At 39.3% G+C, this 13,183-nt stretch overlaps 1 protein-coding gene across 4 annotated transcripts in view; it reads left to right on the top strand.

Annotated features, from left to right (window-relative positions):
- Positions 1–13,183, top strand: part of TRIP12 (thyroid hormone receptor interactor 12) — a 93,083-nt gene that overhangs the window by 29,121 nt on the left and 50,779 nt on the right. For all 4 annotated transcript variants that reach the window (XM_058188883.1, XM_058188882.1, XM_058188880.1 and 1 more), the window contains 2 exons: positions 4,565–4,670; positions 8,298–8,434. In XM_058188883.1, coding sequence (XP_058044866.1) covers positions 4,565–4,670; positions 8,298–8,434 — 243 coding nt within the window. The remainder of the gene's footprint in view (positions 1–4,564; positions 4,671–8,297; positions 8,435–13,183) is intronic.

The raw sequence follows: 13,183 nt of genomic DNA, 5'->3' as shown, positions 1-13,183 counted from the left end.
ACTGTGCAGTGCCGGCATCCACAGCCACTCCGTCTTGGAGGGATTGAGCTTGAGTCTGTTTCTCCCCATCCAGACCCGTACAGCTTCCAGGCACCGGGACAGCACTTCGACCGCTTCGTTGGGGTGGTCCGGGGTGGAAAAGTACAGCTGAGTATCATCAGCGTACAGATGATAACTCACCCCGAAACCACCGATGACCTCACCCAGCGGCTTCATATAGATGTTGAACAGGGTAGGCGAGAGAATCGACCCCTGAGATACCCCACAAGTGTACCTTTTATCACTGCAGTTTATATACTACCACATGCGTGGGTACCTGTTTGGTGATGTTTAATGTCTAAAAGTAATTTGTTCAGTAAAATTTAGGATACAGTGATTCATATTTATAATTCTTGCTCTCTGAAATTGTATATATTGGATTTAGTGTAGAACATGAATAATTTTTTTAGTCTAGAGTCTAGAGCACTACAGTGTAATGCCTATTTTTAAAAAATATATTTGAATAACTCATTTTATGGAACATTTCATGTTTAGATAAAATTTGAACTAAACAGTTTTTTAAACCTAGATTTAATTCAAATTAAAACTATATGCAGTTTAATTCAAATAAAATTTATTATGTTTCTAACCTTTCCAAATGAGTTTAGAAAGGCTAAAGTACCATAAGGCTGTTTCTGAGTTGAAACAAACCCAGTTCTGTTATTCTTCATGTTATCTGTCCTAAGAAAAATTGCCTGTTTTGAGAAAATCAGTCAGCTGCCTCTAGGAAATCCACGGATATGAATTATACTTCCGTTTTCCAGAAATTAGTTTTGAAAAGTATTCTTCTTTTGATGCTGTTTGTGATAAATAGACTTATTGACAGTTAAAAGCCTTTGACAACTTTAACCTCTGTGAAATGATCTCTTTTTTAAAAAAGCAATCCAAATTGTTCATCATGCTGTAAGAAATTCTAGGGGAAGATTATGAAGAACTACCCTGTTTCCTCTAAAATAAGACATCTCCTGATAATAAGCCCAATCAGGCTTTTGAGTGCATTCACTAAAATAAGTCCTCCCCAAAAATAAGCCCTCCCTGAAAATATTTAAACACATGTGCAGCCAGTCCCCACCTGTTGTGTCTTGCCCGCCCTCAGAGCAGCCGGGGCCTTCTTACCTGCTCCCGAACACTGAGGAATGTATGCCTCCCGGCCCAAGTCCTGGCTCCATGCCCACACAAACTGCAGAAGAAGGAGCATCTCCCGGCCCCAGCCCTGACTCCATGCCCAGGCAAACGGAGCAGCTAGACCCTCCCTCCTCCACAGCATGTGAGCCTGAGGAGGTTTATTCTAACAGCTGCTGATTGGTGTGACCCTCGCATCAGAAGGCTGGATAGGCGGAGGCAACAGAAGGAAGGGAGGGGCAGGCCTTAATGAGTGCTGAGTCATGGAGCCACACCCCATGGCCTATATAAAGGATCTGCTTTCTGGCAGTCTCTGAGTCAGGCAAAAGTCGAACTTATCTTGCTGAAGTCACTTACTGGTCTCCTGCCTGCTCTGAGGACTTTGCTAGGACTTTGGGCAGAGCTGCAGAGGCAAGCCTGATTCGGATTTCCCTGACCCGGTCGTCAGCGGAGGAGTGGGACACGACACCACCATTTTCTCTGATTTCCTTCATGTGCCCCAAAATAATAAGACGACCTATTCCCCCTTTCACCTGACTCCGGACTGGCGGCTCAGGGCCAAGCACCATCCTTAGTTTCCGGAACCCCCTTCCCATTTATCCAGCCAGGCTAACCCTAAAATGATAGGTTCAATCATCCTTTCCACTACAATAAACCTAACTGGCTCAGTGACATGGGTAGCAGGTACTCCCCCAAGTGTGAAACCATCCATTTGTTCAAACTTAATGGGTTTACACAGCCTCATCATGCAAACCCCCAATTTGTCAACCACAGCACGACGCATTAAGCACAGGTGCAGCCCGAGTCAATTAAGGCCCCCTGCCTGACCCTCTGGGATGTGTGAGAGTTCCAAATGGTCACCAGGACCACGAAAGGACAAACAGGTTCGCTCACCATCAGGTCATTAGGGTCCTCGTCGTCGTTGTCATCGGACACAACTGGGAATCATCCAGTACCTGGTGGGCTCCCGACTTCTTTAGTTGGTTTATGGGCATCGGTGAGAAGTGTCTGCGTCACTACCTGGGATCATTCCTGAGTTGGCGGGACCATTCCCTGGCTTTTCCCCCGGTCACTGGCGGTCTTGGGGCCAACGTTTGTGGTGGCGGCGTTGGACAGTCTTCAGCTCGGTGAAAATTCTGTGACCACCTTGTTTTTTCTCGGATTTCAGTGTACTAACTCAGCTCCCTTTCTCTTGCCTTAAATGGCTTCATTAGTAGCCATAGTAAGTAGTTTACCTAGCATTGTATAGTGCTTTAGTTTAACCCACAAAAGGTACTTCTTAGCATCCAACGAAGCAAATATGGTACAATATCCTATAAATTGTAAAAGAAACGGGATTTTCTTGGGATTATGTGATAGCTGCATGGGAATTACCATGCATCTGTGGAAAAAAGAGTCATATATAGATAAACGTTGCATTAATGCTCCATTGCATTTTAAAGCATCCTTTAGAAATTGAATTCAAAGAATTGCACAATCCTAGCTATGAATCGTGCAGTACTACACTGATTTAAATAAATTTAAATAAACCCATAAACAGGTCCTTGAGGAGTTTGTTTTTCTTCTTTGATCAGTGTTAAACATTTATAATTTGACATGTTTAACTTGTATAGAAATAATATCAGCATATAGTAAAAATACTCTTTCTCCTTTCCCAGTATTTTGCCTTTCTCCCCGTGCAAATTAAAAGAAAATTAAATGAGATGGCACTAGTTAGTATAAATTATTTTTAATTCTAATGTTTCACTTTCTACTCATACAAAGAAAAGGTATCACTCATGTCCCTTTATTCTCTCCAGGGGAAGGGAAGATTTTTTTCTTTCTACGATCATGCATATGGGAGTATCCTAAAGTCTGTCAGTACTTTATTATTTTCCATAGTTTCAAGAAACTTCCTTCAATTAAATTTTGGAAAGAAATTATTAAGTCATGCTAGTTATTGAGACTGAAAGGATTTAGTTCCCTTCATTTTGTGCAGATATTTATGACTTTCTAAAAAACAAAATCAAGCCACTCCGCTTTCTAATTTCATGTAAAAAAGTATTTTAGCTTCAGCAATGATTGAAAATTAATCACTGTTTGAATTTCTTGCATAGAACAGCACTGTTTTGAGATAAAATTAGATTGAAATATGTTGTTTCAAATTTGAAAATCATAATTTTAAACAAGGTATTTCAAAGTCAAAATGGTTTGTGTATACCTTTCAATAGATTGAAATAAAATAGTTGATTGAAATATTTTTTTCTTGTTTATTTATTTTATTAAATTTCTATACCGCCCTTCTCCCGAAGGACTCAGGGCGGTGTACAGCCAAAATAAAACACAGAATATGTACAATTAAAAGAATTTAAAATGACCTATTACTATGCGGCCGATAATTAAAACATTTAAAAATTTAAAATATTATTAAAACCCCCAATTTAAAAGCAACTATTTATGCCAGTCCTGCTTGGATGAATAAATATGTTTTAAGCTCACGACGAAAGGTCCGAAGATCAGGCACTTGACGTAAGCCAGGGGGGAGTTCGTTCCAGAGTGTTGGTGCTCCCACAGAGAAGGCCCTACTCCTGGGGGCCGCCAGCCGACATTGTTTGGCGGACGGCACCCTGAGAAGGCCCTCTCTGTGAGCGTCTGGTCAGTGGGAGGCATAAGGTAGCAGCAGGCGGTCTCGTAAGTACCCGGGTCCTAAGCCATGGAGTGCTTTAAAGGTGGTAACCAGAATCTTGAAGCGCACCCGAAAGACTACAGGAAGCCAGTGCAGACTACGGAGCAGTGGTGTTACATGGGAGCCACGAACGGCTCCCGTTACCACTCGCGCAGCTGCATTCTGGACCAACTGCAGCCTCCGGGTGCACCTCAAGGGCAGCCCCATGTAGAGAGCATTGCAATAATTGTCCTCTGGATCAGGCATGTTATGCGCTTCCATAGTTCATAGCATGAAGTTGTACATACTATGGGACATGCAGTTGTATGAGATAGAAGTTAAGAAAGAATTGATAAGGTTCAAGTCAGTCATGGTAGTTCAGTGGGTTAGTCATTCTTAGGCCAATAAATCTGACAAAATTGTATTTATAGAGAAAAAAGATAGACATAGAGGAAAGTCAGAATATAAATCTAAGAAATACCAGGTTACATTTTTTTACTGGTGAGAATATTGAAAAGCTTTTCTAATATCATGTAAATAAATGCACACAGTAATAGTATAATGTATAGTGTATTTATAAAATAAATACATTTTTAACCTTACCATATTTTTGTTTTTCTTAAATCAACTTTGTAGAAGTTCTCTTTCATGGTGGCATGAGTAAAAAGAGCGAGGAGCGTAATGAAAGGGAACATTTCATGTTGGGAAACTTGTGAAGAAATATAAGCTGTCATTATTATCCATCTTCTATTTGTTTAGGCTTGAGAAAAGCTACAAAAAAGCGCAGTGAATCACCACCTGCTGAGCTCCCCAGTTTGAGGCGGAGCACACGGCAAAAGACCACGGGCTCCTGTGCTAGTACCAGGTATAATGTGATATAAAATTACTAAAACTTTAAAGTAGTTGAAGAAATTGCATTTGGGAAAAGCTTATAAAGAATTTGAACATAATGGATAGTTTATACTGTGTGCCTGCTAGTATGTTTAATTTGACAAATTTAATGATTTGAGAAATATTATAACATAAAATCACAGTTTGAAATAAGCAATCTGTTCTCATTACTATACTAAATTAGCAAGTCCACACTAAATATTTTGCTGATTTTAAATATGATAACTATATCCAGTTCAAACAACTTTCTTAATCATTTGAGGTACATGTGAATCTATTCCACATTTTTGCCTTTCTCTTACTGTTCCACCATGCTCATTTTGAAACACTCTGAGAGACAGCACATCTTAAACTATTGTTTCCCATTACATTTAACCCAGAAACTCTGGTTGTCAGATTTCAATTAAAACAGGATCTTAGACTATAGTTTGACGTTTCATAGTTTGAGATTTAAAGGAAATAATACCTAATTCAAGACACATCAAGAAGGAAAGCAGATTGTAACAAGGTTACGTTTTAACTCAATTTATATTGCTGACATACAAGCATTTGAATTGGGCCATTCAACAGTTCTATGAATTTCCCTTTCAAAAATACATTATGTAGGAACTGTTTAATTAAACTACGTCATTTCTAGGAGAGTAATTATCTATTGTATAATTGTAGGTTGTACAAACATATGTGTTAAAAACTAAGTTTTTAAACTTTAGTTAAAAACCAAAGTTTAAGTAAAAGTCCTGAAGTTGTCAGTTAGTTGTGCAGAACTTTATATAATATTTAAACATAAATAAGGTGATTGCTTTATTCTTCTGAAATAGCTAGGTTAGTTGTTTCTCTCTTTTAATCTTTTGGAAATTTGTTAGGAATAGATTTTTCTGATGAACTTTTAAGAATTGAGGGAGAATTTGGGGTTGCTGATCTTTTGCCAGTTTTTAATGTGGCAGTTCTATTGTTTGCCCCATATTATTTTTCTTGCTGTGATTTGAATTTTGTAACTGTCAGCTTCCCAGAGTGCTTTGATAATGTTATTTAATAAGTCAACAAATTAGCCAAACCTTTCAAGAAGCAATATCATGCTACAGATTTCAAACACATTGAATAGCATGAAATAGTGAACTTAAAAAAACCTTCAAAAACTAGTAGAGGTGACTGCAAAAGGACAGGATTTGAATAGGATTTAAATTTAGGTAATGGGAAAAAAGTATAAGAAGACTGTACTAATTTTCTCAATATAAAATAATATTGACAACATAACATATAAAATATAACAGTGTAAAACTCTTTAGTCAAAGAAGTCATATGGCTGATGGAGTATTTAAATATCTCTTTCTTTCACAAGGAGGTAGAAAGACTTTGAAATCAACATAGAGAAAATTGAATATTATGCATAACTTTATACATTGAAAAAGTGATGTGTGGTAAGCTGATAAATAATATACTTGAAGATACTTGAGTAGTGGACAAATGTAACAGATCAAGTAAGCTAAACGATGTGGATTTGGAAAATAAGTGAAAATGTTTCTAAGGGATGTATGAATAAAAATAAAATATTTTTGAGAAGAAATATTTTGAATCAATCTTAATAGATTCACTATGGTTTAAACTCCATAGTTCTTGTCAGTAAGTACAAGTAGCTTTCAAGTTATGACTACTAGTTTAGCAATTGTTCAAAGTTACAATGGCCCTGAACAAGTGGTAATTTTAACCAGTCCACAAACTTCTGGCAGTTGCAGCATTCCCAGTCACCTGATCGTGACCCAGGTGCTTGATAAACTTGCACATATAACAGTTGCGGCATTGGGGGGGGGAATGCTCCCAGTTCGGACGGATCACCCGATCCGGTAGCAATGGCAGTGGGTAGTTTGGAGAACCGGTAGCAAAAATCCCTCCCCCCCGCCCATGTCTAGCTGAGCCATGCGATAATCAGAGGTGTTTTGTTTTTTTTAACTTTTAAAAGCATTTTTTCTTTGGCCCAAAAATGCTTTTAAAAGTAAAAAAAAAAGCCTCTGATGATCTCGCAGCTCAGCTGGGTGCTAGCCAAAAAACGGATGGGGGGGGAGGGAGTCCATTTTGCCTCCCAATAGGCTCTGCTAGGCAAACCAAAAAACGGGAGGTGTGGGAGAGCCCTTTTTTCCTCCCAGCAGGCTTCAGGGAAACTTCAGGGAAGTTTTTTGGTTTGCATAGCAGAGCCTTCTGAGAGGAAAAACAGGGTGTGGGGGGTTCGTTTGTGTGTGTGTGTGTGTGTGTGAGAGAGAGAGAGAGAGAGAGAGAGGCCAGGGAAGGAAGGAAGGAAGGAAGGAAGGAAGGAGGAGAGGAAGGAAGGAGTACAAACTAGAGGCAGCTTCAGAGGATAATCCAAGGCTGGAAGGGTTAGGTTAGGTCATTTAGTCCAACACTGCTCCAGCAGGACATTGCTAGTGAGTTTCTGTCTTTTGATCCCCCAGTCACATAGCCATGCCCACCCAGCACATGACCCCCCCCACAAAGCCACACCCACCAAGCCACGCCCACAGAATCGGTAGCAAAAAAAAAAATAGATTTCACCCCTGTGTGGCATCCCACAGTTATGTGGTCATATTTGTAAAATTCCCTACTGGCTTACTACAAGCAAATTCCATGAGGATGCAGGCAGAAGAGGTTGCAAGTTGCTCCTGTAAGTTGCTTCTGCCACTTTTTCTCCCAAGGAGACCTGCTGCAGAGTACAATATCTGTAGCATCCCCCATTCCATAAACTCATGCATACCTCCTCCCACTGGCCCACCCATGACCCATAGCATCCACTGACCCACCCCCCACTGGGCTGCCAATGTGCCTGCACTCTGTTGTGCATGTGGCTTCCACTGGCAGGCCTACAATCTCCCCCGAAACACCTGCATTCTGTAGCACCTATCTGTGGCATTCGTCCCACCCACAGTGGCATATTCCTGAGCTCTAGTTCCTGCCTATGACAGTTGCACACATCCCAACAGCACTCATGCCTCCTCTTAAGCACCTAACCTGGGACTCCTGTCTCTTCCCACTTAATGACTTGTGCCAACCTGGGGTTACGACAGCTACCTGAATTACTGTCACTAAGTGACATTGTGCTTTATGACCGCATCACTTAGCAACAAATGTTCTGGTCTCAAATGCTGTCATTGCCTGAAGACTACATGTAGTGTTGATTTGCAGGTGAAATAATCAATTGCTTTTGATTGGAAGCTGCCCAGAGCAGCTATAGAAATGTTTTAAATAAATTTAACAGAAGATTAAAGATTTTTAGGGTGGCATCTGAAATATTTGTTGACTCCTAGCTCCTACTTCAGTGGGAGGGTTTTTTTAAAAATTGTATCTATATTTCTGCAGGAAATCTTTAATTTGCTATATAGATTTTGAAAATAGATGGACATGAACATGGAAGTATTTTTCCATGAACTAAGTTGTTAGCATCAGCTAAGCCAAGATGTGGTGATATTGATGGTATATTTCTTATGTATAGTTTTTAAAGTATTTTTGAACATACAGTGAAAAAGTACTACTATAGAGCATATAGGGTTTAATTTGAAGACATTGTAAACTAAAAACATAATCTAGAAGGTTTCTGATTGTACCTGTTTTTTAGTCGGCGAGGCTCTGGCCTGGGCAAAAGAGGAGCAGCTGAGGCTCGCCGACAGGAGAAAATGGCTGATCCTGATAACAATCAGGATGGTGTTAATTCTTCAGCTGCACGAGCTGATGAGGCTCCACAAGGAGCTGCAGGTAAGGAAAACAGAACACCTATAAATTCTAGGTTACTTTCACTATATAGTGCTTTCTTCTAATGCGGTGCTGGGTTTATCAGGAAGTACTGTGCTGGAACTGACTTTACTAGTCATGTGTTAAAGAAATCCTGCTAGAGTTTCTCCTTATAAAGTTCATGGGTTGAGCACAAGATGATCGGCATTCTCTAAAATAGGCCTTCTTTTGTGGAATACAACACTTCTCCAGAAGTACAGAAGTACAGAAATACAGAAATTGGCCTATTGTTTACAGCAGGGGTAGTCAACCTTTTATACCTACCGCCCACTTTTGTATCTCTGTTAGTAGTAAAATTTTCTAACTGCCCGCTGGTTCCACAGTAATGTGCTGTGTATCATCGTCTGCGCATGCCTCTAGTGCATCGTGGATTGGGTTGGGGGGGGTGTGCCGGCTACCAGCTCTGCTTATCTGTTACAGCTGGGTGGTTTAGGGGGAGATGCGCGAGCTATTCTGGGATGAGGCTTTTTTGTTTGCGGTCGCACTATAGCGCCATTTAGTTTCACTTATGTAACGTGAACTAAACTTATGCACGGATGGTACAAATAGTATATTTTCAGAAATTTAAATTGTCACGGGAAATTTTATGAAAACCTAATGAAAATGTTTTTAAATAATGCTGTGAATTTTTTTTAAAAAGTCAATTAAATTAAAAAAAAGGAAAGTGCTTCAGTATTGAACAAAACCCGTACCGCCCACCATGAAAGCTGGAACACCCACTAGTGGGCGGTAGGGACCAGGTTGACTACCACTGGTTTACAGTCTATAACCAAGTTATGTAGATGATATTTCAGTAAACCTCTATTCCACCTAATTGTTAAAGGAATCTGTCTTTTATTTTTTACTGTGATTTTATTACTTTTTTCTGTCTTCCTGTTGTAAATTTCCTAGAGTCCTCAAGGATTTGAACATTTTATAATTATTGTTAATAAAGTAAGTTAAGTATATAAGCATTTTTTAAAATTTGAATGACAGCTATCCTTAACTTATGACTGTTCATTTAATGATGATCTGGAATTATAATGGCCATGGAAAGGGTGCTATATGGACTGTAAAACATTGCTGGCCATTGCAAAATGTGTCATTACCACCCCTACAGTCCTGTGATTGTAATCTGGGTGCTTGGCAACCTGTTTGCATTTACTATCAGTTGCCAAGCACCCTGCAGTTATATGATTGCTATTTGTAGTCTTCTCTGCCGGCTTCCCCAGAAAGTCAGTGGGGAAGCTGGCAGGGAAGGTTACAAACTGCTAGGACCTGCTGAGAGGACTCCGTCTTGTGTTTGGGAGAGTTAGGAGTTGAAAGGAGCTGAACTCCCTCAGCAGGGTGCAGAAATGGAGCTCAGATCCTAAAGATTTCAAGTTCTCATTCTGCAACTGGTGAAAACAGTTCCTTCCAAGAACTATGGGAGGGGATGGGAGGGAAGCATAATTGTTCTGGCAGGATAAAGAAACAGAGCTCAGATCCTGAAGATCTGAGCTCCTGCAGCCCGCCAAAGGAGTTCTCTTCCACATACAAAGGAGCTGAACTTGGCAGGCAGCTCTTTCAGTCCATCTCCTTTACAACCCAAGAAATTGCTTAAACACTACTAACGGGAGTGCTGGGATGGAGTCATTGAGTGAAGCAATCATGTAGGCCTCTCACCTAATGACTGCTTTACTCAATGACTCGATAGTAACTGGGATTCTGGTTCCAATTATGGTAGAAAGTTGAGGATACGGATGTAGCTGTTAAACCACTTATGTTTTCTGATAAATTTAGGACTTTCATATCTAATTTATGATATGAATTGAGCTTATTTAAACAAAGAAACAACTAAAAATTTAATACTCACCATTTCTAAAACATTGTAGATGGCTAAAATAATATTTTGAAGTCTGTTTTTAAAGGCAAAAATACATTTAGAAAACAATAGCTGCACACTGTGATTGCTATGTAGTTGATAGTATTGCTAAGTTCTACAAGGATAGACTTATTTGATTGTCCATCCCAGGTGCCTAATGGATCTTCTTGATTTGAGAATACTTGATCCCCCGCTCCCCCCCAAAAGTTACAGTGGCAATCATTTCCCCAACATTTTTGTGGCAGAAGACTTAGTAACATTCTGAAATATAGGACCAAATTAGACCTGAATGGTTTTCCAAGTTGCCAATCCAGAGATTTTTTCCTTGTTTACTGGGGGGATGAAGCAACAGCGAAAAGGTATTTGACTGAATACAGATGTAAACTTGGGTTTGAGACTATACTGTGGCAGTAACATGGAAAAGGAGCAATTTTTCATGCTTTTATTATGTCCTTATACTCCTGGTTGGATGTTCTGTTTAAAGCGTTGCGGCTCTTTGGAGGAAAATAGGCTAAAATACCATGTTTTGAGTCACTATGAGGGGTTTGTGGGCTAAAATCACTCAGATTCACTCTTAATTTGAATGTTAAGTGGTTGTTAACTGATTAGATCCTATGAAGATAAATTTGCAAGATTATGTGGGATTATTTTAAAGGGGTCTCTTAGTCTGTTAGTCCAGATTTCTGCAAAATTAGCACAGTTTACATCTTGAATCCCCATTCTTTCTTCTGGTTGATGAAAAACTCCCTAAAGTCTGACAGAATGCGAAGTTTGGATGGTAATGAATACTTTTTGAGGGAAATGTGATGCTGCCTGCTTTGAAGGAGGCATGGTGTACTCTGTTATCAAGAAGCCTTCACTTAACCTAGTATTTTAGATTAGCTATTCACTTGTGGCCTTCACTTGACCCAGCAATTTAGATTAACTATTCAGCAGTCTGTGATCGTTCCTTCTAGGAGAATGTTATTGAAAGTTCAGGGTTGATGGGTGCTGAGATTGGATGGAATGCTGGAGAAAATAGATTATTCTTTTCAGTCAAGGTTTAGGTCAGGTACATAGAAATGAATTCACATTGATCTCTCAAGAACAACCTGGAAAAATTAAACCCACTGGTCCTGATTGATCTCTCAGTGGCTTTCTGTCAGGGTTCCAAGGAACACCCCCAACGAAATAAAGCTCTGAGGCCTGAAGTTCCTCAGTTCCAATTTATTAGAGATGTCATATTGGCACATCTGGAAAACCTGAATTTGAAAGCTTCCAGGTTTCCACACCAGGCTGACAGTTCACAGTCCTCCCCCACATCCAATCAACCTTTCACACTTAACTGGATACAATCTTCAGGCAGTCTGCAGCAGGCGCAGGCAAAAGTCCTTGAATACGGAATGTTGTTATGACTAACTTTCTACCGCTCCAACAACAAGCCCCTCCCAATTTCCCCAGCTAAAATATGTGGCAGTTAAGAAGCAAAAAAAATAACATAAAAAAAAATAAAAAAATTGTCATCTAAAACTGACACTTTCAATATAATTATTCATGGTATCCTTCTAAACCATTTGAGAGATTTGATATTGGGGCATTGTATTATGCTGCTTCTTTCTAAGTAGTGAAAGTAGTGAGAGGACAAACCTTAAGGCCTTCTACTGTGGAGAGACCTAAGGTATGGTATTTTCCCTCTTCCTATTTAAGACCTAAATGAAGCTGCTTAGGGTGGTCTCTACTAGGATGGATTCAGATATCACCAGTAAGCAAAGGATGCTGATTTGTATCTTAATTCTGAACTGAACGGGAGACATTGTTGAGAATATATGGAAACTGTGAAGGTATGGAAGCCCTCTGTTTCCAGAGATATTCCATGTTTAGCTCTGGACAAGGTCAAACTAACCCAATCAAAGTGGATTGATAATATAGAGATCCTCTTATACCAGGGGTGTCAAACTGACGGCCTACGGGCTGGATGCGTCATGCATAGGCCATGCCCACCCCAGCTCTGCAAAGGGAAAACACGTCATAAAATGCCACATGACGGCAACATGACGCCACAGGTTTGACACCCTTAGACACTCCTAGAGTCTTAGATTCTAGGAGACTAGCATTTGGTGTGACAGAACATGGGAGCAGAGTTAAAAGACGGATCAACCTAGAATCCCCATATAGCCACAAATGAACTTAGTCCACCAGCCCCCTGAATTTTATTATGGTTATGTAACAGCAAGCAGATGTTAACTGACAGTTAACTTTGCTGTTTATTGTCCTGATTTAGCAATTAATTAATTAATTTAATTGGAGCTTCATGTTTCTTCCTGACATATTCTCTTTCTAATAGCACACAGTTGTTCCAGGTTTTATCATTGAAATTAAGGAAAAGCCCTTATCACTATTAATTAATTTGAGATGACAGTTGCTATTGCTTGTTAAGTGAATATAATATTTCAGAATGGAAAAATATCTCAAAAGAATCTTTAACTGGTTTCCAGTGTCTTTAGTACAGTTTTAAAGGAACCAGGGTTTCCTATAGTGATCCCAGTTAAATACATTTTTAATCTGATATATTTGCATACTTTGATAAAAATATTGTTAAATGCAGTTAAAGAAATTGTTGTCAACGTGTGATGATGAATAGGCTTATTTTGTAGCTTATTTTCTGATTTAAATAGACTAATGATTGACATTATAGTTTTCTGTTTTTGGTTAAGCTGCAATCTTATACATATTTAATAATAAATGAAACCCCATTGCAATCTAAAACTTAATTCTGAATGTATACACACACACACACACCACAAAATCACTGCATTGTGCTTCTTTTGGAAAAGTTTCTTAGAGATAGGAACATATTCCTTGATTTTTTTGGGAGACATTTCTTTAAAATA

The sequence above is a fragment of the Ahaetulla prasina genome, chromosome 6 (genome assembly GCF_028640845.1).
Source record: "Ahaetulla prasina isolate Xishuangbanna chromosome 6, ASM2864084v1, whole genome shotgun sequence".
NCBI classification, from domain to species: Eukaryota; Metazoa; Chordata; class Lepidosauria; order Squamata; family Colubridae; genus Ahaetulla; species Ahaetulla prasina.
Note: the sequence above shows the minus strand (reverse complement) of the source record. Positions and strands in the feature narration are given on the sequence as shown.